Source organism: Amblyomma maculatum, chromosome 5, assembly GCF_055883805.1.
Source record: "Amblyomma maculatum isolate TAMU_Amacu chromosome 5, ASM5588380v1, whole genome shotgun sequence".
Taxonomy (NCBI): domain Eukaryota; kingdom Metazoa; phylum Arthropoda; class Arachnida; order Ixodida; family Ixodidae; genus Amblyomma; species Amblyomma maculatum.
The window spans coordinates 40,928,791-40,956,317 of NC_139348.1; the positions used below are offsets into that span (position 1 = coordinate 40,928,791).

The following is a 27,527-nucleotide window of genomic DNA, read 5'->3' on the forward strand; positions in this document are numbered from 1 at the left end:
GCTGTGGGTAAATGCACAAATCCAACGCAGCTTCTGGGTACACCAGTGAAACAGAATGTTTGTGAAAAATGGCGATCGAAATGCTGAATCCGCTCATGGATAGATTCAGCTCAAAACGGCTTGCTGATACCGATGGCAATGCGACTGGCTATCGTTCATTGAGCTGCTTCGTTTCGGTTTTTGAGATGTTGGTTTCGGTTTGGAGTTTTTTTTGCGTTTTGAATCCGATTGCATGTATTTTTTAATGCTTATTTTCGGAAAAAAAGGTGCACATTAGAATCGTGCAAATACGGTATGTAGTACTTCCATTTGTGAGCCGTTAATTGTAAGAGATGTCCACTGAGAAGTGAGACAGACAATGGGCCGTTCCTTTCTTCAAGATCAACAGATATTTTCATTTGGGGCAGGCACACCTTTCCAAAATTTGTGCCACTCTCTCAATGCTTAAACCACCAAGCAAATTAAATCAGTCCGAACAGTGCTTTCACACATCTCAATCGGTTTAACCAGAGTTAAACAGCCATTAATTTTTTTAATTTTTCGATGCAAATGAAAGGGGACGGTGAAGGCGTGCATTAGTCGTCAGGTAATTTTCAGTATGAAGGCATGTCCACCTTTCCACTGTCCAGGAATTATGGAAGACTATGTGCTTGCATCAGGCTTCACTTTTTTACGACATGCGTCCATGAACTCGTCTGCATTAGTGCTTACTTGAAGAATGGAAAAGAAATAGACGTTGCAATTTCAGAACACCCAAAGCCTGCGCAAAGTAAGTGATTTGGTGGCTGAAGTGAGGGTGAAACTGCTTCACTGACCGCCTAGCAAGCCCAACAGAGTGTGTATGTGCTTAAAGCTTGCAGTTCTGAGCTTACTGTGTGCAATGGTTGCACCAGGAGTGGGCGCACAGAATGTGAAGTAGAAGGTAGAGCGTTTGTGTTTGTATCTAACCTTTCTCTCCATCTACTGTTTTGCACCATTTTATTTATGAGACTTAAATTATTGGTTATGCTCGCCGTGCAGCTTTCCTTGCATTTCAGCTATAGTTGCCAATTGACGGGGAAGCAGCATTCTTTGAGAAGGCTCACCAACCGCTGTTGCATAAAGCCGCAAATGATAGTGCCATGCAATCTTTCATGCAATCTTCTGGCTTATGGCAAAAATTGTGTATTTACTATTGCACGACGCTAATTTACCAGCCCAGCTTGACTATCTGCCTTTGAAGTCCCTTTTGGACAAAACAAGAACCTGGTTTTCTTCATTCAATGAATAGGCTGCCTCTTGATTCAGGTATTGTTCAGTCATCATCCACTAGTCTCAATTGGCTTCTTAAAGAACTGCAAAAGGGTCAAAAACTGGGAGAGTGGGGCTTGTTCTGTCTGTCTTCATCTCGGTCCTCGTTCTTGTGGTGCCACAACAAAATGGGTTTTTAAAAAACATTGTGCAATCTTAAGGTGCGCTGATTTCCCTGCCCATTACCCGTGGTCCTCCTTCTATAATGTGACCTTTGACGGGATGTAAAAGCACTTCTCTTATGTCTCACACTGAAAACTGAGCTAACCCGAGATTACAGAGCCAATACAGCTGTGGTTTTGCTTCGGACAAGAAAAACTGAAAGCTGTCATGGTACACATGAGGGAAATCATGCACCTCATAATGCCAAGTGTTGTGCTACTGTTACAGCTACAAATTGGATGTCTCACCACTGAATGTCACGCATTAAGGCAGCTTCTTTGGCATTCCAGGTGCCCACTACGTTCTGGACGCAACATTTGGCCGAGAGTTCGCGCTTGTCGAGACACTGCGGGACTTCCTTGAGCGGTGGGCACGCAGGGGCAGTGACCCAGCTGCCCTCCCCCTGTTGGCATCATCGTGTCCAGGTATGGGCCTAATTACTCTCTTGCTTATATGCACTGAGGCGTACTAAACCAAGCTTGGCTCCACCAGTTTGAGCAGTTTAAACCTGCCAAAAGGAAATGTTACTGCACAAAGCCTGTTGGACAGCCCCTCCTTGTGCAGGGGTCAGAAGTGCACCAGGAGTGACACCAGTTGATCGCTACCACCATCTCTCGGTCTGGTGGTCCTGGTGACTTGGTATTGACTGCTGTACGTTTGCCACACAGCTTCCAGGTGTCCCGTGCACAGCACAACTTTTCGTTTGCCTTTTCGGCAGTGTTTGATGCAGTAGTAGGTATGAGATTCAACTCTCTGCTTAAGGCCAAAAACACTCTAACTTAGCAGAAAGCCTGGTGGGGCATTGCACCCAGCAGTACCCGAAAAACGGCATGTGATTGTAACTCATTTCATTAAACAGGTCACTGATCTAGAGGCTACTTGAATGGGCGCGATTCCCTGCAGCATATTGTAACATAGTAGATAGTTGAGCAAGTTTTAATACTTAAATATCACACTGCTGTAGGAACAGAAACCGTCAATTACAAGTGAGTGAATAGGACAAGCTGCACTTACGGCATGGGGGTTATTCTCGTAAAAATGTGCCACGAAGGTCGCCTTCTAGCCCTGACGTGCAGCCCTAACAGATTGAGCTGTGACCCCCAACTTGCGGTGCGAGAAGTCGCTACTGCGGTGGGTTCGAGCCAGAGGGGACAGACACCAAGTTACGTAATCGAACAGTTTATTATGTTTGAGGAACGGCAAGAAAAATGCACTCAAGAACAACCACCGTGTAGCGAGCAAACGCCGCGTACGGGGGTGAAATCAAACCACCTAAAGGGGGAAGCACGCGCAAGGAGTGAGAGGTAGTCTGCTCACCTGGCGTGGCTTCGTGCTCACGGCCCGCGGCGGTAAGTGCTGCACCGGGAGCAGAGGATGAAGGCGGCAGTCTCCCAGATCCCAGACGGAAAATGCTGAACCGTGCGGGTGCACGCTCAACCGCCGAAAGACCCCGAGAGAGTTGTGACAGACGCACTTCTCACCTCTGGTCGGGGAGAGGAGGTTTCCTGGGTAGGCCGGGAGGAGAGAAGGAAATCCGCGCGCTGTCGCTGCAGGAGGTTGGGAGGTGTGGCCAGTATGCCCTCTCCTCACGGTCCTTCCTACCACCACATGTAATCACGCTTGTTAATTATGCGCGGCCCTTTATAATAGGGCAGGGGATTATGAATCCCCACAACAGATGCTTGTTGACATCTTTCTTATAATTGGTAGGATTGGTAAAGTGTCAAGATAGAGTGCCGCTGCGTATGCCTGCATCTGTTTTCTCCCAGGATTCGTATGCTATGCTGAGAAGACACATGGCAACGTGCTTCTGCCACACATCAGCCGAGCTCGCTCACCACAGCAGGTCATGGGCTCGCTGGTCAAAAAGTTTCTGGCTGGAAAGCTGGGCAAAAAACCTGACCAGGTGAGTGAGAGACTTTGATGCTGATCTTTAGAAACCTTTGCCCCTGAACCCAGGTAGAGAGCCTTGGTTAAAGGGACTCTGGGAACAAATTGAAGTTAGCCTGTTTCAACAGATAAGGGATCTAATTTTCTGCAGTGGAAGATTTGAAATTCCCCACACTAAGAATGAAGAAATGGCTCCTCTCTTGTTGTTGCATGCAGCCCTTTGCGCAGCAGCGACTAACATGCCGCTGCTTCTTTCCTGGCTGCTTCACGTGTTGTGCTGCATACTTCGATTCCCATTTTGCCTTTTTTCCCCTCTCTGCTCTTTACAGCTCATCAACTACCTTGCCTTCTTTAACAGTGGCATGATGTGGCATTTGTTCCACACCTGTAGCCACTCTTTCTCACTTATGTTTACTGCATGGTTAGCCGTAGTGGCCAGGGTCTTTAAAATGTGAGCCTAATGTTCTGATTCATGAGCCTAGTAGGTGACGTCACTGTGGGCATCATTAAGAACAGCAGAAAACAAAAATGGCACTGTATTCATTGCTTTGGTCCTAGATATAATGCAAGGTACTTTCTGAGGTGGTTTGTTCAAGGAAAATAACTAGTAGTTTTATATTATTGCAAATGTGATAGTATATTGCTTTTGACAGGTGCAACCATTCAGGCCAATTCCACAGAAGCGTGCAGGCATGCTGTTTCCAGAGCCACAACATTTGACACACTAGTAGAACTTTATTCATTACCGGATTCTATGTTTCAAGAGAATCTAGATGATAAATGATAATATCTCATTCTGATTCTTCTAGTATTACCATTCTAATCAATGAATGCATAGTTCCACATAGAAAAAAGATTTCTAAAATCGGTAATGTTTCAAGTATGTACTCGTAGGGCTTTAGGCACTGCCTGTGGGCCTTATCAATAGACATATCCTAATGACAGGGATGCTAACTTTTAGTGAAAGTGGAGGTCATGGTGATGTTATAACTAGGGGCCAAATTGTGTGCTTTATATTTCTTTTAAGTTCATCCTGGTTTGATAGTCTATTCTATATTGCTTTTGTCCCGTGCCTCTCATAAGCATGCTTTACAGTGGAACCCTGCCTGTTACATTCCCCCAGCTGCTATGTTTTATCATGCCAGTTTCTCTTCAGCAGCTCTCATTCTTGAAGGCCAGGATATACAGTCTCGGCTGTTGCGTCGCATTTCTGGTAGCATTGCTATATGGTGCCTTGCAGGTATTGTCACCTCACAACAGTGGTTTATACCCCGTGCTGGCGTGTTGACAGCTTGTATTTAGTAGTACTTGCAGAGAGGCAATGACACAGCTTGTCAAAACGGAGCTTAAAGAACTGCAACAGCACTTGCCTGTTGCTGGGTTCAGCAGCTTCCCATGCTTTGTGCCAACTCCACACACACTTTCTGTACAAGCCAACGGTAGGTTGTGTGGCGGTTCATTAGTTATCGGTAGTCTAAGTGCACCATGCATAGTGCCGTTTGCTTTAATTGAGGAGTCACTTCTTTGTAGACAGAACCTGCTGCTGCTTCTCTTGGAAATCTAGAGTATATTTTCACAAACTGATATTTTTGAGGCCTTCGAGGCCACCATTGCCATGCAGTATCCTGCTGTGGAAAATGAGGAAGACTGTGCAGATGTCACTATTTTAACACGAAAGTGCTAAAAGCCTCATTACCCAAGAAGTCTGGCACTCGCATTATCGGCACTGGCGTTGCGAGTGAAGAGTCACTGGCATGGCACTGGCAGGTGGTAGCTGGCAACTGATATGACTGAGCACTGATTCTGTCATGGTTTGTATGACTTAACATGATATCAGAAAGTTGGAAGGAGTTGATTGAGATTGCTTACTTGAGATAAGAAGGTGAAATAAGCCTTCGTCTTTCAGTACTTTTGGATGCCAAGTCACGCACGGTGTTCCTAAGCTGTACAGGCACATTTATACGGCTTGGCTAAAGCAGGGATTTACATTTTGACTACTTGCTTGCGCCATCATGTCATTTAAAGGCGGAGCTTACAAGTCCCTGAAGATTTTTTGGGGCTGGTTGAGTGCCTCACAGTGTAAGTTCATTCCTTGCCCTGTCTCCAGATATACCACGTCAGCGTCATGCCCTGCTATGACAAGAAACTCGAAGCATCACGAGCTGACTTCTACGATGAGATATACAGCACTAGAGACGTGGACTGCGTCATCACATCCGGTACAGCATTCAACTTTCATGCATTCTCTTGCTGTTTTTCTTTAGTTCGGTGACTGGTTCATGGTGTGTGAAACAAACAAGAAGCGAGTTTATCCCTGTAAAAGTTTATGCTGTCAGATATTCCAGTGCCTGCATAGGTGCAGCAATTGTGCTTCATTTTAATTGTCGCCACTTTGTTGTGGGCAGTAGACCACGGGCTGTAAACTGCATTGCATCTCAGTAGACAAGAAGCGTTGCAGTGCGCTTCGTGAAGTTTTTTGCCTCTTTTTGTCAACGTCTACGCATTGGGGTGGGAATCGTTTAAATTGTTAACAGTTGTCCTTTTGACTGTTATTGTGGGCGCTTATGTTACAAGCGCCCTCCCCCCATTTTTAAATCAACTTTCTAATTTTTTGGGCAGCATTCATCATACAAGGTGTAGTGTATGTTAGCAAAAAATGTTCTGCTTTGGCAACCACAATAGCAGCTGTATTCATTGTGCAAGTAAGCATGGAAGGTTCTTCACACGCTGCAAATATTAGAGGCAGTGTCCCTATGGTTTCAAAGTCTTCTGTGCTTCTGTTCCCTTTCAGTCGAAGTGGAAAGTATGTTAACAAAAGAAGGCAAAGCATTTGGCGAGCTCCCCTCCACTGCATCGGATTCCCCGTGAGTAGGAACTCACTGCTTCTAAATAGCCAAACTCTGCCATTTGTTGCCTTCAGATTTGGATTGACTTGTATTGTATTATGGACAGATTCTTATGTAGTTTGATTCCCTGATGGATTCTTTTTTTTTTTTTTTACTTGTCAAGGATGGGCATGCTTCTGAGAGACGTTGTAGTGGAAGGCTCTGAGTCAGTTCCAGCCCTGTAAGGTCACCTAACCAGCAGCAGAATTTCAGTACAGGAGTGTTTTTGCATTTTGCTTTCATTGCAATGTGGATGTGATGAGTCACAGGTTCATACCTCGACTGTGTACTCAGCGTCTGCCAAAGCCTAGTGCCATATGCCAAAGCCACTGTAGCACACAAGGTTCTTGCATTGTACAGTAGAACCTCAATGATACGAATCTTACGGGGTCGGAAAAAAATTCCTATCATCCAAACACTTGTATCAGCAAAACGAACGAAAATAAGTATGCAGAAGCATAGGAAAAGCAGTCGCGCTTATCTGTTTACGTCTGAGAAGTTTTATTATGGTCGTGCGGTCACAGCTCGCCACTCGCGGCGCACACAGCGTGACAGTTGATTGCGACGGCGGCGGCGCGCGGGCCGTGTGCCTCCGCGAACTTCTTGCGACTCGTACAGCACAAGAGACGCCGACATGCCAGCCGCGCGGCGCTGCAGAATGCTCGCGATGTGTACAGTGCGACTAGCGGTCGCGAAGTTTACGATGTGCGGCCCGTGTGCGCCGCCGACTACTACTCACGGCTGCGCGCCGCTGTAAACATTTCGCGCCGTGGAAAACAATCGCGGTGATGGCGATGTGCGGCCCGCCCACCTCTGCGTACTTCTCGCAGCGCGTACAGAATGAATGGGAATGGCGATGTGCGGGCCGTGAGGAGGCGCGAACTGCTCGCGGATCGCGATCGCAGAGCCAGCGATCTCCGGTCCGTGCGCACCCTCCTTGTACACCGCCGCTAGCTAAGGCGGTTGCAACGTCTGTGATTTCTGGGCCATGCGCTGCTGAAAGCTTTTCGCAGCGAAAAGAAAATCGCGACGTCTGCGGGGTGCAGGCCATGCGTCACCGCGAACTGCTCGTGAAGGGTACATACAGCGCGGCTGGCAATCGCGGAGTCAACGATGTGCGGGCGATGCGTAATGCTCAAGGTTGTGATCGCAGTCCGTGCGTTCGTATGATCCGTTGTGGCGTGGAAGAGTGTTAGGACCATTCGAAATTTTTCACATTGTACATAATTTCGCCAATTCGTATCATCCCGAAATTTGTATCAACCGGATTCATATCACCGAGATTTTACTGTACAAAGCAGTCGAGGGCCTTGTAAGGTTCTGAAAGCATACGCTGTTCTTTCAGTTACTGCTTGTATTTTATTTGAGCATTTTTAAATAGCGCTACCTGCAATCTGCTACCATGATCCACTGCTGTGGGGCATCATTGCGCACATGCACCCAGAGGGCAGCAGATGGCGCTTCACCCTGATTGTCAGCGCACGGACCGCGTTTCGAAAAGAGCAAGCTGACCTTGATCACCCAGATACCACTGATTACGCTTCCTGGGCATCGGACCTTAGGCACCTGTCCTCCAAGTACACCCGAACCCTGAAAACATCTTTAAGACCGCCCTGCTATAGACTCCCATCTCCTGCACCTGTGGGACGCCCGCAGAGGCCTGGTGAAACGTTGGCTCCACCAGCGCCACAACAGAACGCTCAAACGCTGCATCGCAACCCTAACGCAAGCTGCAGAGGACTATGCATGAAACCTTGCTCAATCAAATTGGCTGACAAGATGTGATTCCCTGAGTGGTAACCTTAGCTCGAAAGAAACTTGGAGCTTACTCAGATGCCTCATTGACCCCAACAACTCCAAAAGCGACCAACGCAAGAACCTTGCTAGGGCTCTACATGGTTACCGCGGCTCCAATAGAGATCTCGTACAAACCATCAAACAAAAGTACTTCTGCACCACAGTTGACACGGACCCCCTCCCTCCCTATAATGGGCAGCCAAACGAGAAACTAGATGCGGAATTCATCAAAGAAATACAGGCCGCCATCCTAGCCATGCGCGAGGCACAGCTCCTGGGAAAAACAAGATCACGGTGGGACTCCTCGCCAATCTCCACGACGCAGCCCTCACGCAGCTCGCGAATTACATTAACAACTGTTGGCGCATGGGCCGGCTGCCAAACGAGTGGAAGACAGCGGAGGTGCACTTCATCCCCAAACCGGGCAAACCCATAAATATTAACAATCTACGGCCCATCTCTCTCACCTCCTGCGTAGGGAAAGTTATGGAGAAGGCAGTACACATCAGGCTCACCCGATATCTTGAAGAAAACGACTTGTACCCACACACCATGTTCGGATTCCGGCCTGGCCTATCCACCCAAGATATACTCCTCCAGCTTAAGGAAGAAGTCATAAACCCCCCTAACAAGCCTTTCTTCAGGACAATTCTCGCTCTTGACCTCAAGGGGGCGTTTGATAACGTAAAGCACCACTCTATTTTGGAAAATATGAGCCACATCAATTGCGGTGCAAGGACCTATGCATATGTTAAAGATTTCCTTCACGGTCGTACCGTCTACGCCGACCTCGGTCTGGCAGAACCCAGCCAAATACAGCTAGGCACACGCGGCACGCCCCAGGGAGCTGTTCTATCACCCTTACTTTTCAATATTGCTTTAATCAAACTCCCAGCCCAGCTAAATCAGGTATCGCATCTACGGTACGCCTTCTACGCGGATGACATCACTATTTGGACCACGGCCTATTCTACCGCGGAAATCGAAGACCGCCATCAAGAGGCCGTAACCATCGTGCAAGCCTACGCCGCTAACTGCGGCCTTACTTGCTCCCCCGAAAAGTCTGAGTTGCTGGTACTACACAGCTCCCACCAATGCAGACCCACTGTTGAAGTCAACCTCAATGGAAACCCAATACCACAGAAGGACACCATCAGGGTTCTAGGGCTTTACATCAACGATAAGGGCAGAAATGTGTACGCCCTCACTCGGCTCAAAAACACCAGTCTGCAGGTTGCGCGTATGATAGCCAGGGTCACTACCAACGACAGGGGTATGCTCGAACAAGACACCCTGCGCCTGGTTCAAGCATTCATCATTAATAGAATTGTGTATTCGACACCGTATCTGCACCTCAAAACGGGAGACTACAAGCAAATCGACTTCATTATACGAAACGCAGTTAAAAAGGCGCTGGGCCTGCCCCAAAGCACTTCCACAGAACGTCTTTTGCAATTAGGGGTGCACAATACAGCCGAAGAACTCCTTGCCGCCCAACGCGCCACCCAGATAAATCGACTAGCAGCAACCCGCACGGACCAGACCGTTCTTATGGACCTTAACCTGACTAGCCCGCAAGGTCTCGTACAAAAACAGGCTATACCGCCCGGGTGGTCAGACTCGTTCATAGCCAATCCCCTACCCCGCAATATGCATCCTCTGTTCCACCAAGGGCGCCAGAAGGCGCGGGCCAAATAGATCCAGGAAAAGTACGGGACGGACACTGAATCCTACTACGTAGACGCAGCAAAGTCAGAAGCGGGGTACACGGTAGCAGTTGTGATTCACCAACAACAACTGGTTGATGCCCTCACCATCTGCGATGACAATATAGAAATGGCGGAGGAGGTGGCCATTGCTTTAGCCGCCACGCATACCACCTGCGCCTATATAATAACAGACTCTATGGCTGCCTACCGCAACTACATCAAAGGGCGAATATGTCCCCAGGCTGCCAGAATATTGAAAAATTATGGACACCCCGAACAAGACAAATGCCTCGTCTGGACACCGGGACATCAAGGCGTGGAAGGGAACGAGTGCGCCCATGCCGCTGCCCGAGCTCTCCTCCCCCGGGACTCGACCCCTCCATCCTCCACACCGCCCTATCCCGGCCCTCTGGCGACGTATGCGGAGAGGTTACAGCACTGCAGACTCTCTCGCAGAAAATATCCACCCCCAGCCAAGGGGCTCTCCAAAGCGGAGGAAGTTAGATGGCGACGCCTACAGACAGGTACATATAACACACCAGCCCGTTTAAACACAATACACCCCGGGTTCTGCGACCCCAAATGCAAATATTGCGGGGAAAAGGCAGGCCTGCACCACATGGTGTGGACCTGCCCACACAATCCTCCAGATGATCCGAATGCAGTGCCAACAATTGAGGGGTGGGAGGCTGCCCTATCCGGCTCTGGACTAGAGGCCCAACGGGCCCTCGTGACACGTGCACGGGTAGCAGCGGCAGCCGCTGGAGTCCCGGACTAGGGACCCCACCTGCACATCCCCCTCCCTTAAATATACTTAATAAAGTTTTTCACTCACTCACTCACTCACTCACTCACTCACTCACTCACGTTTGCCGAGTTTGGACCAGTCAGCATGGGCACACCGGCAATGCATGGTAGTGGATTATGGTACTAGAGGGTCGTAGTTGTGCTATGCTATAAGTCTCTGTTAGGGGACAACAGCGGCTAGATTTTAGTGCTAGATTTTTGTGACCTGTCTGCTAGAAATGAAACAGATGATTATTTGCAGTCTATGCCAACACAATTCAGTTAGCTTAGTGGGTTTGCAGTGGTGGAGCAGGTGGCAGTACCAGATAAAGCTTTAGATTCTGGTGCTGACTCTTCTCAACCAAAAACTTATAGCACCTTGCCTCGTTAATGATGTAGTAGCCAAAATGCAGGAGCCATGAAATGTTTTGCCTGCATCGTGTCCGCCTGCTCAGAAGCTTTTTCTTGGCTCTTTCCTTACTGTGAGAAAAAGTGATTTTTTGAGAGTTATGGAGGCAGAATATTTTACGGTGAATGAGATTTAAGGTGAATTAATCCGCGCCACGCCTAGATTATTCCACTGCAGGCATGCATGCTGGCCCATGTTCTGTTCATCATTATCATCGTCATTTATTATTCCCTTAAGAATCCCTATCAGGGACATTACAAAAGGGGGGGGGGGGAGACAACGGTGAGAAAGGGTCATACATTAGCATAAAAACAAAGGAAAAGAATACAAAAATGCACAACATTGACAAATTGGGAAAAAAAACGTTAAGGAAAGAAGAAAAGTCAGGCAATCGATACAGTGCACACAAAATACGGATAACCATGTAGCAAAGCATAACAAAAAACGATATGTAGTAAAATCAACCATATAGTGAACAAAAGTGGCAAAAGGATGAAATACAGAAAAATAGACGTTGACACAACAGTGCACGCAAATTAGATTGCTAATAATGGAGTGCAAGGAAAAGTGTCTATGGCAGGTCAAAATAATCAGTTAGTAGCTGCCTAAATTTGGAGGGACTACACTCGGTAACTACGCTTTCGGGAAGTATGTTCCATTCGTCTATGGCGTAAACAAAGTGTAGATTGTGAGTCGTGCAGGGCAGCGAGTAGCGGCATGTGATAACTGAGGTCACACATGATCAGTTCATGCCGGTTACATTGACGTGTTGTGCAAAGATGTAGTCAATACAAGATCCACTTCTTGTAGGGGCTTGAAGTGGGCTATTAACAATAACCGTTGCTCATAGCGTTTTTAGCAACATAAGGGGCAGTTGATGAGTGGGATATGCAAAAGGAAAAAATGGTTGTTCAAGCATAAGGACTTAATTAGTGGTGTAAACAGCTACTTTTTTTGGACAAGTAGTGCTATCTGGTGCCATTAACACTATTCAAACAAAACTTGGTGCACAATGGCTGCACCAGATGGCACCACTAGTCCAATATGTAGCAATTTTTGGCACAGGGCTAGATTTCCCAGGCTAACAACCTTGTACCTTCACAGTATAATTATTAAAAAGAACATTCACAGTTAATGCTCCTTCACCTGACATCATTTTAAAGTAAAACTTACTTACAACAAACGTGATCCATGACATGAGAGTGTAGCTCAAAAGGACAAAAGACACAGAAAGGGTACACAACACAGGCGCCTGTGTTGTGTACCCTTTCTGTGTCTTTGCGCCTGTGTTGTGTACCCTTTCTGTGTCTTTCGTCCTTTTGCGCTACACTCTCCAGTCATGGATCACCGTTACCGACTAGCCCAAGTTTCCACTCTTGTGAAACACGCTTGAATTGCTGAAAATCCTCTGATAGTAACCGTGCCTCGTCGTGACGTTCGTCTGCCTGTGACGAACAATAGGAGCTGGAAGTGTAGCCATTAAATGCATTCCTGCATTAAAAACTCAAAAATACATAAAAATGATCGAGATAGATTGTGAGATTTAAGGACATTTATTTCAGCGCAATTACTTGGCATAAATATTGCAGAACTAATCTCCAAACACACACAAAAAAAGTTGAAGATTAGAAAATGTTGATATTGACAAGATATCATACTTGCCAAGAAACTACTGAAAGGATTCTGGTACATACAGAAGGCTAAAATTTTTTCGAAAACAAGCCATTAAATATTTGAATCTAGCTAAAAAACTTTTAGAGGCATAAATTATTATACCTCTATACCTAGTTTATTATATCTAGGCTTGACTGTGTTTTCCATAACATTTATGATACATTACTTGCATGGAAACTTTAAAACTGTGATAAAATATTTTTAAACGCTGCAAAATACTCTGATTTTACACCATCCTGTCAAAATATATGTGCAAGAGCTTTTTGAAAGAGAAAAACTAGTTCACTTTTTTTTCGACATGCTCTGGGCTTTTATAGATTGTCAAGCCTAGGTTCATGCCCCAATTTCTACTGGTCTGAAACTTGATCCATCTTTTGGCTTGTAGAAAGAAATCTTTCTGATATGATATTATATTCAGACACTACCAATAACAGAAATATAATTCATGACGTCAGTGTGTTAAGTGACTGGAAAACGAGGCTTGTGGGTGGACAGCTGCCATTGTTCTGTTCTGAGGTTGCACAGTTTCATGTCCGAATCAAAATCCCATATTGCAGCATCATTGTCAGAGTTACTGCTGCTTAAGGTGCTGAGAAATTCGGCAGCAGAGTCTCGTTAAACAGCCTTCCCCGAGGCTGATGCCATTCCTGGAGCGTACTTTGCCGGAACTTCACCTTCACGGGAATTTTAAAAATTGCTTTTTTGCTGGAAAATAAAAAATGTGCAGGAAACAAATATAATGTGTAGCTAAAGAGATCACTAGATGACGTATACCAATAGAGCAGAGTGGAGAGCTGGGTCAGTTGATACGTAGGGTGCATACACTGAGAGGTGCACAGGACAATGCTGGACTAACAATGAGTTTATTTCTAAGGGGTTCACACTCATATATACTCTCCAGCTAAGAAGCAACACATGCGCACATGCCATGAAAAAAATAACGAGGAAAATGAAATGCCTGTATACCACATATACCAAAACGTATAGACGTGTAGCAAGTTCGTGGCAGCCTCTGTGTCACTGAAACTGTGCTCAGAATTCATCAAAGACCAGTGATCGATGCAGATTGGCATGACAAGGAAAGAGTTGAAAAAAAAAGAACAATGTGAAACACGGGTGAAGGTTTTTGGTTGGCCTTGTTATCATCTTAATTTGGGCGTGCCTTTCTAGGTTTCGCTGTGAAGTGGATGGTGCCCCCTACAGGCACCAGGGTTCTGGATCTGGTGGCTACTGCGAGTACGTCTTCACGGAGGCGGCAAGGCTACTGTTTGGCCAGAGGCCGGAGGAAGTTGCCTTCAGGACCCTCAGGTGACAAAATTTGGATGCACTGGAATTTTGCGCATGGCTGGTTTGCCTTTCTTAGTGAATAACCAAGATGGGTGCACCTTCCCAGCGCTCAAGACCCGCCTGCTTGCATTTGCGGGCTTTCTCAGGTTGACTTTAAATCCGTACTTGCTGGTTGATTTTGTATCGCAAAGGAGTCTTGCCACAAAGGTGTTCCTAACTGAGACAGTTGTTTAGTATTTTGATTACCATTTTCTCTGCCACCATCGTCATCATCAGCCAGGTGTTATAAATACCCATACCCATGCAGTGGTTGCTGCCACCATATCATACTTTGCACAATTCTAATGCGCATCCCCCCCCCCCCCCCCCCCCCCCGAAAATAAGCGTTTAGAAATTGTGCGCATTACAGTCTGACTCAAAACTGAAAAATGTCAAAACCGAAACCGAAAATCTCAAAACCCGACATGAAGCAGGTCAATAAACGATAGCCAGCAATACTGCCATTGGCATCAGCTAGCCGGTGACCTTCCTGTCTTCCGGTGAGCTGCCTGTGTTTTTTGGTTGAGTGCACGATGGAAGAAAGAGAGGTACTCCGACGTCGCGACCGCTCTGCGGCGAGAGAGCTACTGCTTAGTGTGACCGGACGAGAGGGCAGCCACCAGGGGCAGCACATGTTCTGAGGGTCATCCTGTCCCTCAATTCTGCTGGCGTGCCTATGGAGCAGCGGCGCTCACGCTGATAATTTTCCACTTTAACCAGCGCTAAAAGATCATGACCTCGAGGCATTTTTGTTCTTGTTTTTATATATCAATTTCTGAGCAGGCATAAGATTTCTTACCGCTTACTGATCAAATAACTCAACTTTCAAGAGAGGAGAGAAAAGCTCCTTGCGCTTGAACGTGCTTCTAACGGATTGCTGCTTCGTATGGCCAAAAAAGAGCAGCGTCATGCCATCATGCCACCGATAGCAATGCCTCACAGGTGATGGGCAGCTCAGCTGACGTGTGTACAACGATGTACGAGACTATTTCGCAGTCTTTAGATTGCGACTGCAGAGACGCATGCGCTCTGACCCGATGTCTACCTTTCGAGCATTTCGCTACCGGAAGCTGCTCTTGTTCACCTCAAGCGAGAAGGCCAGCTGCTCGACCTGACTGCTCATATTTTTCAAATGCTAGTGAGGGTAGAAACACTTTTTATAAAATAGGCTGTAAATTAATGCTTACAGATACAAAGTAAAGCTGCACGAATGAAACAGGGTTTGAGAGGAAGGAGCAAATAACGGCAGTACAGGCACAGACTTCCAACTGGTAAATAATTTTTTAACCTGTTTTTACCTTTTATCACATCCTATATGTATGATAGCAGTGGTTGCGCGCCTCGGTTCCTCACGTATACTATGGCATGTTTGTTTATGATTAAACAGTTGGAAGTATGCACCCATGTTGCCGTTATTTGTACCTTCCTCTCTTGTCCTGTTTCATTTGTGCAGTTTTACCTTCTATCTACAATGAACCAACTAGCCCGCAAAAACATTCTACTTACTGCTTACCTTACTATCGACGAATCGCATTGCATTTGCATGCACTGAGCATAAAGTAAATATGACAGCGCATCCCTTAAATTACTATGTTGCAGTGAGATTGTGACAGTTCAGCAGACAAAGACAGTAGAAAAAAAAACAAGTTGCGCAATTTGAAAAACGCCTTTAAGCAACTACATATTTGCTTTTGTGGTAGCTGAAAAAAAACGAGCTGTTGCAAACAACTAGCTGGCTATAGAACAAACGAATGACGGCATATGTACCATTGTTACTGCGAGGTTTTATATGTCCAGCGGTGCTCGGTAACGCAAAGCCAAACAGCTGCGGAGTAACTTTGAGCTGATGGAGTGTGCTCTCCAATATTTGATACGCCCAGAGCGGTAGGCGCCACATGCGTCTGCCGGTGCTGGTTGTGCTTCTTTGTTTTGATACTAGTTTTTATGCACTTTAAATTTTGTTTCAGCATTCAAGTAAAATGGTGCCAGTTGCCTTAAACGATATCAGCTACCTCCTATATGCCTCTCATGTCTTTTCTTGTAAATAAAAAAATAAGAAAAAAGAACTGTGAACTACGAAGCTTTCTCCGGTTACACATCCCATATATACAAGTAAAACAATCTACTGTAGCATCCAAGCTTGAAGTTGTGCCACAATGTTTTACTACGTAATAAAAAAATGTTGTGCGAACACTTCGGCACACCTACCGGCTCTGCTGTTTTGATATCTTGCCGTTATGTTTATGTCTGGGTGGCAGCAAAAAAACCACTAGAATCGTTCATATTAACTGACATGGTTAGCATTTTACTCAAACAGCGTGCTTTGCTATTCGAATTTCTTCTCATCGTGCTTCTATCAGTGTGGTAGAAGTGCGATCAGGAGAAATCCAAATAGCGAAGCATCTAGGCACTCCACGGTGTCCGCATTCCTTTTCTCTCCCTATAGCATCGAACAGCTTGTGCTCGTTGACATCTGTGGAAGCTAATCTAGTTCTTTTACAGAGCAGTCACTCGAGTGCTTTTAGCAAATATTACAATACCGATATCTATATCAGCGTGATGTCCTGTCTGCAAATCAGAAAATATTGAGGCAGATATTCGCCACTTGTTGTGGGTTTGCCCGGCACTGAAGCCGACGAGAATTCATTACCTGACGGCAGAGGGCCTTTTAACCAACAACCCATCTTCAGACATTGCTTGGACGCAAGGGCCTTATCATCGGTCTCTCTTGAACTTTATTGGAACAGCCAACCTTTTTTCTTTCATTTAATACCCCCTTTAATTTTCTTTTGCATATTCCTTTATGCCCTGAGGCAATAAACAATGTTACTAAAAATATATATATATATATATTACTATACCCGACTATTGCATACACCTCAAGGTTGCATATCAGTTGAGAAATTATTCATGCTGCCCAGAGTCGAATTATAACCCAGAAAATGGGCACAAATATAAATGTACAAACCTCCGAACAAAAAAAAAATTGTTTCGAGCAGGTGAACGTCTGTATGTGTCAAAATAAAATGCCTGTCCCAGGCATGCGCATAGAGCCACGAGCGAAAGGAGTGGCGAGACAGGCCTCTAGTAACGGTGTTGCCCCCGGTGGCTGCGTCATGCATAACAGTGACACTAAGCGGCCGCTTCTTGCGGCACCGTCGGATCACCTTTCTTCCACCATGGTTGAGCGTTTGTCCAGCCACTCGATGTTTGCTTAAATATAAGCCCGTAAAGGATCGTGTACACGCCGTGCACGCAGCATGCAGCGACTGGCTCTGTGAGCAGGCCTTCACACAGTCCCAAGAAACCAACACTCGGGGACATTGTGAGGCTCTGTGAGCAGGCCTTCACACAGTCCCAAGAAAGCAACACTCGGGGACATTTTGAGATGGATTCACGATGCGTGGAAAGCCCTCCCACTGGTAATGGTCACGCATGCGCTTAAAAAATGTCACCTCCTTAGATGGCACTGAAGATGACCTTTTGTGATCGGTGGATAGCGAGAAAGAGGTGTCGTCCGACTCGGCGAGTAGCCTATGACATCCACATCTCGTGATTGTGTGTGCCGATTTTATTCCACTAAACGTTTTAAACAATTTTTTGACGCTTGTCCGCTGCATTATTTCTTGTGCACGGTAAAATCGGCGCCAAGTTATTTTCATGGTTCCCAAGCCTTAAAGGCCCACTGTCCAGGGAATGACCTTTTAAACAAAGGAGCCCAGAACTTGGATCAGGTACCGGAGATAGTCTGTGCAAAATGCTACAGCAATGTGTGTGCCGCAAAGCAGCAAAAATACAAATCAAAGCTCCCTCATCCTCCCCGTCGGGAAACCAGCTTCCCCGTTCTCTACAAGCCACAAGGATGACGTCGTAGTCGCAAACGACATCCATTGGTCCGTCTCGTTGACTGACGGGCGAAGGATGGGCGTACACCACTAATTGTGTCCACCGCTTTCTGCGCGCTTTTCCCTCGCCACGGTCAGACTGAATGCAGCGGGGTGCGCTCTCGCACCCATTTTTATTTTTTATTTTTTTCGCGCACGCAGAGACCACGCCCTACCTCCCGCCAAACTCTGAGAAGGAAGGCGAATTCGGCTTGCAGAGGCTAGACGACCGGGTAGGAGAGTAAAAAAACCTTTGCGAGGGAACGGGAGGAGAGAAACACGACAGAATTGGGTGATTGCGGTGGCTTTAACTGCATTATTAATTACTCTTTTCAAAAACATTTTGCGGCCTTGCCTCTTGGCGGCGAAGTCTCATAATCACCGGGGAAGAAAATATTTTCGACCGGAGGATGGACAGTGGGCCTATTACTGCGCGTTGCAATCGGGAGCGCATTAGAATCATGCAAGTACGGTATCTCCACATCATTCCTAATGCCTTGCATCAACCTTGGTTTTAGTTGGCCTCAACTATAGTCACCTTCTCTCGGAATAGATCCGCTGTCCCTAGTGGACATTAGTTATCTGCTGTTTAGATCAGTGTTTCTCAAACGGGGTCCACGGACCGCAGGGAATCTATGAAGCGATTTTTGGGGTCTGCGACCGACGCATATAAAAAAGAAAGAGCTGTGGTCTGGCTAGACACAGTATTGCATGGTTAAAACCACTGAGGTTCAAAGCTGACTTTAGTTTTTTAAAGCAAAAGAAATGCGGGAGAAGTGTGGAAATGGAGAGCTTTCACAAAAGGAAAGAGTCTGTGGAGTTTGTTGATGCTGGCATCGGTCTCTGGCTGCACTGCTGGATGGAGCAATGCAAAGCAACTCAAGTGTCCGTCATGTTTGCGACGCGGTGTTGGGTCACAATATAACTCGTGCTATGGTCTTTCCAGTTGTGATGTATGGATGCGAGAGTTGGACTGTGAAGAAGGCTGACCGCCGAAGAATTGACGCATTTGAATTGTGGTGCTGGTGGAGACTCTTCAGAGTTCCTTGGACTGCCAGAAGATCAAATCAGTCGATATTGTTGGCCATAAACCTTGACTGCTCATTGGAGGGTCAAATTCTAAAGTTAAAGCTCAGCTACTTTGGTCATCTGATGAGAAGAGAGGAGTTGCTGGAGAAGAATTTGATGTTGGGAAAGGTTGAGGGTCGCCGGAGAAGGGGTAGGCAGCGAACACGATGGTTAGATGGCATCCTCGAGGCGCTGCAGATGAAGTTATGTGATGTTAGGAAGATAGTGAGAGACCGGAAAGCGTGGCGTGACAGGGTCCATAGGGTCACGAAGAGTTGGACACGACTGAACGACTGAACTGTTGGGTAGATTTAGAGCTCTTCTAGCGGCATAAGGCCATGGCACGGTGGCTTATCAAGAGGCCAGTTTAGCCTCCTTGCCTCGGTCCTAATTCCGTGATATACTTCCGGAACTGTGGCAGTAGTCCGCACAAGTTCTCTCCCCTACCACTGGTCTCAGTGGATCCCCCACCACTTCCAAGGGGTCCCAGACATATCCATGACTGAGAACCACTGGTTTAACTACAGTGTTGAATAAAAGCTAGACTGGTGAGGTGGCACTATGTCATGTTTCTCGAAGTACTGTGAGAGCTCGTTAATTAGACTTTTTGGATAATCCAAACTGCACCACTTAGTCTGGCCAAGCTGCTAGGAGTCTATGTGTAAAAAACAAATAATTTGAACATTTATTGGTTCTGCCACGGGTAATTATAAGTGCGCTCAGCCACATCTGGGATGTTTGGCACCCGGCACATGACCAAAGAAACACCCCCATGATGGGTTGGCATAGTCATAAGTCTGCGCACCTCCAAAACGGAGAAAGACAATAAAACACAGGGGAACCCATGGAAGAATATGTAAAGCTAAAAAGGCACTATGACTGTCAGACCTGCGGTAGTGCCAGAAAGTAGGGGTGGGCGGCCATAGCAGTGTAGTTTAGCAAACACGCTACATGCCGAGACAGAGATGGGTTTGCATCATTTGGTTGTGGCAGAACCATATATATCACAGGAAGGCCCACAGAAATTTTCTTAAGCATGAAACTGCAAACCGAAGTTTGTGCTCTGCACTTCCCTGCAAGGCCGTTCCAGTGCACTCCTCTATGCCGCATAGCACGGGGCACAGCCTTGTCATGGTTTCAGTGTTCCTAAGATTTTTGTGGTCGCCCCTGCTTCTCTATGCAAGAGAATGTCATGCACGCTGGCTTGAAGCGCAGCAAAAAGAGAGACTAAAGAAAAAGACAAGTGCTCGTGAAGGTGCCAATGGATGTTTATTCTCCTTATTTTACTTTGTTCGTTTTACTGGGGTGGCACTGCTTCCTTGTGAGAGTAAATCCATCTGTTTGCTCGTGAGGTGACTGGGTTGTTTCTCTGCAGGAACCAGGATTTCCGGGAGGTGACGTTAGAGGTCGGTGGAGAGCCGGTGTTACGCTTTGCCATTGCCAATGGCTTCCGTAACATCCAGAACGTGGTGCAGAAGATGAAGCGAGCAAAGTGCCCGTACCACTTCATTGAGATTATGGCTTGCCCAGCAGGTGAGACTAGGCCCAAGAGTTGGCCCAGTTGAAACAGATGTCACGCTCATCTTGAAGCAGCCAGTGGATGTAGACATGCGAGCAACATTTTTCAGATAACAAATGTTTCATAAATTCAGAAAGTGGAGGAGATTCCCCTGAAACTTTATGCACGCGGGAATGGCACAGTGCTTGCCTTGGTGGTGAGAGAATTACCCACTCATCCAGCGTCTGTTGCATGGAGGATTTCACATGCAAGCGCGCACGCAGAACTTCAGTCAGGAAGTTGCCAGGTTTCAGGAAGAGCTTTTGAACAGCGTAATTTTGAAGTGGTGGCTTTGTATCAGTGATACTGTTTCTGTTTCATCTCTGTAAATGAGGTCTAGGAAACCCACTGAGATGAGGTGTGATATGATAGTGAGTGTAACTGTGCAAAACTTGAATGCACTGAGGCAATAGCTAGCAGGTGTTCTGTGCCACCAAAGGTACAGTAGTGCCTTTGCCACTTGTGTACGGGTATGCTTCTAGTGCAGCTTGTTTTTACCACATTTCTTTGTGGTGTAGATAGAAAAAAAAAAAAATTATTAGGAGATTATTAGTGAAAGGCAACTGACCTAGGGAGACTCTCTTGATGCCTTGAAACTTTCTAATTGAAGCCTTCTCTGTGCTGTCGGTTGTTAAAAGTCTAAAAAGTGTAGAAGCCAAAGACAGTTCCATTTGCAGAAATTGGTGTACAGCAGTTCTGTGGTTTCTTCATTCCAGCACGGTGGTGAACTTTTTCGTTAGAGCTTTTGTGCAACCTTACGAGATGCCGTCTATACGCCTGATTTTTTAGTATATAGACCAGGCATAACTCTGAAGCCAGGGTAAAGAGCTGAGTGATGGAAGGGAAGTAAGGAAATTTAGTTGAAGGAAAGTCAGAACGTCGGACATGCTTGCCGATATTTCAGACACACAGAGTCGTCACCATCCAGTCAGGGCCGCCTTATTGTCATTGACTGGTCGTACTCACATATGGACATTTCGAAGGCCTTTCAAATCAGCTTGATTTGTTAGCCTGTTGATGTAACACAACCTCAAAGCACACCACCCTGTAAGCTACAGAAAGTGCTTTGGAAATTTTATAGCACCTTACAGGCAATGTTGTTCTAAAAGAATTTTTTTTTTTTTTTTCCTTTTTTTTACCGACTTGCAATCTCTGTGTGACTTGCATGGTTCATAGCAGTTCCAGTTGTCCATGGCAGCGCCAATTCCACCACTGTGTTGAATAATGGCGAGGGCTAACATCGGCGCTGAGCTTGCGACACGTGTGGCATTTATTACGTCGCCATGGCCTGATAGAAATGTAAGCAAGGAAGGAAATCTTAGCTTCACATGTCACTTGGGAAAGAGCAGTTTGGCTAAAATGCTGCTCCCATGTGCACCTGCTCAGCAATTGTGAAAACTCGCCTTGCTCAAGGGCTCCTTCAGTGACTTGTTTTCTCATTCCCACTGCATGACAAAGTTCTCACGTACTGATACGCAATTAGCTCTTAGTTGCCTATAGACATCTAACTTGCAAATGCTGTGTGATGTCGGTACACGTTAAAGAACCCCGGGTGGTTGAAATTTCCATAGCCCTCCACTACGGCATCTCTCATAGCCTGAGTTTCTTTGAGACATTGAACCCGACAGACCGAACCAGAACCTGAAATAGAGATCACTTGGACATGTTTCTAGACCGGGCTGGCTGGTCCATGCTTCTCTTCGCTGTGTCATATCTGTTCATCATGTTTTCGGCGCTTCTCATTCGCTGGTCATCACATATCGTTCGCTGCTCAAGATGGGGAAAAAAACAAATCGAAGTTTTGAAGGGCCTTGCTTTGGGAGCACCAAGTATGGTTGAGTTGAGTTCGCATGGCCACACACATACTGAAAAACACCAAAAATTAGTATAATGGGAGTAATTAACTCAAAAGGGAAAGCAACTCATTGCGCAAAGACAGTAGCGTAATTGTAAAAACAGGTTTTGTGATTTACCAGAGCTATACAGAAAGCCACAGCTGGGCACACACATCACATACAATTACAGCTTGAAAAGAAAGAAGTTTGGGGGAAGCAGCTATTAATTTTATGACATGAAAGTATTTTTCACAGTTTATCTTTTCAATGCAACATTATCAGTGACAGTGGTGCCATGGCCAGCTCCCTGCTTGATTTAATACTTTGTGATAAGGTCTTGCTTGTTTGTCAGTCGTGGCAACTTTTGTGACTCAATCATTCATTGCTCGAGGATCTAAAATGATTAAGGGGAGACACTGGTCTTAAAGCCATTTTCTTTATTTTTTGAACTAAAGTGATGAAACTTGACACACTTGTGCAGTTCTTGGTGCTGATTCCAAAAATGTAATTATTTTTTCTGTGAACCAATTAGGTGATAAGATAATTAAGAACAATGCTGCATTGGCTGTGAGAACAATAGGGAAAATCCACTTCACAAAAACTTCTTATTAGCATATTACTAGTATATACAAGAATGAATAAGGAACACATTGTTGCAAGCAGAGTTTTGATTGACGGATTATTTGTCATTTTATTGCATATTGAAGTTCAGTATAGTCATAATATGGAAACGCAGTGGTCACAGAAAGTGCCATTTAAAAAATTTCAAACCAATGTATTAAGAAATCTGCTTGCAACATTGTGTGCTCCACATATTTGACTTAATGCTGAAAAAAGAAATCATTGCTGTATCTACAATAAGTGTTGAGATATCGCATTCACTAACTTGACAGGAGACCAAAATTCACATCTTGAGAAAATGAGAAAAACAAACGGAAGTCATTTTTATTCACTAAAAGTAAAAAATAATGTACATGTTCACTACCAGCCATTGTTAATATGCCCCAGGGGCATAGTCATTTTGAGCACTACCTTTGTGGCGCTTTTTCAGAGCATGCTGCACATTTTCTGCCCGTGCGCGCTTGCTTGTAGATGTAACCGAGCGACGCTTGTCCTTTTCTGCCATACGCCGCATGCTTCTCTGGCCAGGATTCAAGCTCAGCTCATACAAAATTCCTGCCGAGGTCCTTTGGTAGCCTATATTAAACTTCAGGACTGCTTCCGCTACTGCAGCCTCGACACTGAAGAGGGATGCGTGCCTTTCTTTTGGTGCCAGTGCCCATATGAGAGAGTGCATGCTCTCATTATTTTGGGCATTATTTCCTCCTTGCACATCGCTCTAGGAGTTTCTTGTCAGAGAGGCGCTCATGAATTGGTAGCAACGCCTTGCATACAGGACCAGGAAGGCTGTAGCGGTGCATTGGGGCTGGCTCTCCTTTGGCACTCGCAGCATTTTGCTGGCACCAGGAACATAAACCTGTTAGGCAAAGGCTGTGGTCTGACTCCTGATCATTTAATGTCACATGATAATAGGTAGCCATCACAGCTTTTGCCATTTCCTCTATGTTGCCACTGTGGGACTTGAGTGCCCAGCCCTAGTATGAACTCAGCTTGTTGACCAGATCACCGGTTAGTCTTCCTTTACCACCAAGCGGTTGTGAGCCTGACCCTTTTTGTTTTGACAGCAGATTGCGGAGAGCTATCTCCATTCGCTTTTGCACATGGTTGATGCAATCTTCTTTGGTGGCCTCAATGTAGCCATACACTTGGTCATCTTTTAGGGCGAGAAAGGACCGGCTGTCGCAGTCTGACAGCACCGTTGTGTATCTGAGGTTGTGGTTCTGGAGTGATCATCTGAATAGGATTAGGGCTGCTTCTACTTCCATCTCACCAGCCTTTTTATCAGTATTTTTCTGGCAGACATGGCTTGCTCTCTATTCTTGGTACATGGAGTCGTCCACTTTCGGTCCCCGCTCACAACCTGCACAAAAATTACTCAGCACAACATAGTCTAGGACAAGCCCCGTAAAAAGCTCAATGACAGTGCCGACTCCAATGTGGGAAGAATACCCACGAGTCATCCAAGTCCCAGTAGGACACGGCTACGTTGCCAGGATTGTCAACGCTGAGTTATCGTACAGCTGCCAGACTGACTCCGCGCAATCAACGGTCTGCTTTTCTTTTACATAGCTCTGCCACGTTTTCGTGTGCAGTCCAGATGGGAAATATTCATCACGGCAAAGATGTCGTTGAATGCAGTCCGCCGGTTGCCAGTACTTTGCATCGCGCACACAGCCAGAATGTTCACAGCAAAAGGATTTACCGTTTGTTTTCCGTCCACATGCGGCGAACTCCACGCCACTGAGATGCTGTCGCACCGTCAGGAATGACCTCGTAGTCCGGTTGTCCTACTTGGTAAAGCACCTTGTATGGGCCGAAGTGTCGGCGTAAAAGCTTTTCATCGAGTTCACGGCGACGAATCAGCGTCCAAATCAGACCTGATTTCCCGGCTTGTACTCAGCATCGCGTCAGAAGTTGTGACATCGGGCATTGGTTCATCGTTCATCTTTAATGCGTATTCGGGCGAGTCTTCGGGCTTTCTCTGCACATTGAAGGTAGGCGGCGATGTCGATGTTTTCCTTGTCTGTGATGTGCGGTAGCATAGCATCAAGTGTTGTTGTGGTCTCCCTGCCATGCACAAGGCTGAACGGAGTCGCCCTGGTCATTTCCTGGGCAGCGGTGTTATATGCGAAAATTACGTAAGGCAGGATGGAGTCCCATGTTTTATGTTAGGCATCGACCTACATGGCAATCATGTCTGCAGTCGTTTTGTTGAGATGCTCCGTAAGCCCATTTGTCTGAGGATGGTATACAGTTGTTCGTTGGTGGCTTCTATGGCTGTATTCCAGAAAGGCATGTGTCAGCTCCGCCATAAATGCTGTTCCCTTCTCCATGATGAGCACTTCTGGGGCACATGTCGCACGAAAATTTGTTCGACAAAAAACTTGGTGACTTCTGCCGCGGTACCATTGGGCAGTGCTTTTGCTTCGGCATAGCGGGTAAGGCAGTTGGTGACCACGGTAATCCACTTGTTACCCATATATGAAGTCAGAAAGGGGCTGAGCGGATCCATCCGAATTTGTTGAAAGGGTTTGGTTGAGGGCAGTACAGGAGGTGTAGTAGCCCATCTGGTCTGATCGGGGGTGTCTTACGTCGCTGGCACACACGACACGTTTTCACGTAATGGCTACGTCGGCAGATAACCATGGCCAGTAATGCCTCTCTTAGATCCGATGCAGGGTTTGCGCCATCCTGAGATCCCCCGCTGTTGGCTCATCGTGAAAAGCCTGCAAAATTTCCTTTCAGAGTTTCTTAGGCACGACGAGAAGGTATGGGTCCGGTTTCGCATGAAGTTCTTCACGAGGATGCCATTGCACGACGTGAAGGACTATTACTGATGTCTGAACACAGCAGGAGGGGAAGCGGTCTTTCCTTCTAAGTAGTCCACTAGGTCTTTCAAATCAAGGTCTAAGTGCTGTTGTTGAGCGAAAGAGCTGGCGTTTACTGGTCCCAAGAAGGCGGCGTCGTCTTGTGGGGATGCATCCATAGGAATCCGGGATAAGCAGTCTGATTCGAAATGCTTGCGACCAGGCTTGTAGACCACTGTAGTATTGAATTCTTGGAGACATAAGCTCCATCGAGCAAGGCGGCTGGAAGGATCGTTCAGGTTAACGAGCCAGCAGAGCGCATGATCACTTACTGCCTTGAATGGTTGACCGTATAGGTATGGACGGAACTTCGACGTGGCCCAAATGATTCCGAAGCACTCCTCAGTCGTAGAGTAATTGGCTTCGGCTTTTGAGAGTGAATGACTAGCATATGTAATAACGTTTCCTGTCCGACAATTCTCTGAACGAGAACTGCACCTAGGCCAACGCTGTTTGCATCAGTATGAATTTCTGCATTTTCGTAGAAGTGCCCAAGGACAGGAGGGGACTGTAACTGACATTTGAGTTCCTCGAAGGCTTCCGCTTGCAGTGCCTTCCACTCAGATGGCATGTCTGCCTTTGTAAGCAGCGTCAAAGGTTCGGCGAGGCGTGAAAAGTTTTTTACGAATTGTTAGTAATATGTGCACAGTCCGAGGAATCGGTGCACAGCTTTCTTGTCACCTGCCTGTGGAAACTGTCTGATCGCAGCTAGCTGTTTTGTTTGGGTCTGGTCAAACACCGTTCTTGCTTACAATGTGGCCCAGGAACAACAGCTCCTCGTAAGCAAAGTGGCTCTTCTCTGCTTTCAGCGTTAGCCCCTGACAGCTTGATTGCAACGAGCATTGTGCGAAGCCTTTGTAGTTGGTCTTTAAGAGAAGACAACAGCGTCGTCTAAGTACACCAGACAAATATGCCACTTCAAATCAGCCGGCTCAGTATCCATTACTCACTGTAACGTCGCGAGTGTGGAGCAGAGGCTGAATTGCATTACCTTAAATTCGAAGAGGCCGTCTGGTGTGATGAATGTGGTCTTCTCACGATCTCTTTCGTTGACCTCAGTTTGTCAGTAGCCGCTCTTTAAGAGCCGGTCCAGTGTGTCGTCAATGCGAGGGAGAGGGTAAACATCCTTGTGCGGTTCAAGCAGCGATAATCGATGCAGAAACGAAATGTCCCGTCTTCTTTACCAGAACGACTGGTGCCTCCCAGAGGCTCTTTGGTGTTGGATGACGTCACGAAGCATTTCATTTACTCACTTGCGGATGGCTTGTCGTTCTCGCAGCGATATGCGGTAGGGGCTTTGGCGCAGAGGTCGGGCGTGTTCATCCGTGATAGTGCGATGCTTTGCCAATGGAGGTTGCACCTTCGACGCTGATGAAAAGCACTCGCTGTAGCTTTCAAGAAGAGTGCGAATCTGGTCTTGTCTTCTCTGGGGTTGTGCTGGGTTTATGTCGAACATGAGCTGACCTCGGGTGTTTGAATCGTCTTTAGGCTGGTCGGAGAGGGCGAAGACTTCTCGTATATCCGCTAATTCATTGAGAAAAGCGATCGTCATACCCTTGTTAAGATGCCAGTATTCTTCTGTGAAGTTGTTACCAGCACCTCAGCTTGTCCTCTCCAGAAATTGCCGATGCCTCTTGCAATGCCAAGGTCTCACTCTAAGAGCAACTGGGTGCTTCCTTCAACGACGCCTTCGGCTGTTTCAGTGTCTGCTCTACCCACGCATACTACAACACTTAATTGGGGGCGGCACGGTCAATTTTTCGTCG

At 46.5% G+C, this 27,527-nt stretch overlaps 1 protein-coding gene across 1 annotated transcript in view; it reads left to right on the top strand.

Moving 5' to 3' along the window:
• LOC146188130 (cytosolic Fe-S cluster assembly factor narfl) overlaps nucleotides 1-27,527 on the top strand; it is a 41,758-nt gene that overhangs the window by 6,666 nt on the left and 7,565 nt on the right. The window contains exons 5-10 of the mRNA XM_084603657.1: nucleotides 1,743-1,877; nucleotides 3,222-3,358; nucleotides 5,450-5,561; nucleotides 6,134-6,206; nucleotides 13,773-13,910; nucleotides 20,256-20,413. Coding sequence (XP_084459783.1) covers nucleotides 1,743-1,877; nucleotides 3,222-3,358; nucleotides 5,450-5,561; nucleotides 6,134-6,206; nucleotides 13,773-13,910; nucleotides 20,256-20,413 — 753 coding nt within the window. The remainder of the gene's footprint in view (nucleotides 1-1,742; nucleotides 1,878-3,221; nucleotides 3,359-5,449; nucleotides 5,562-6,133; nucleotides 6,207-13,772; nucleotides 13,911-20,255; nucleotides 20,414-27,527) is intronic.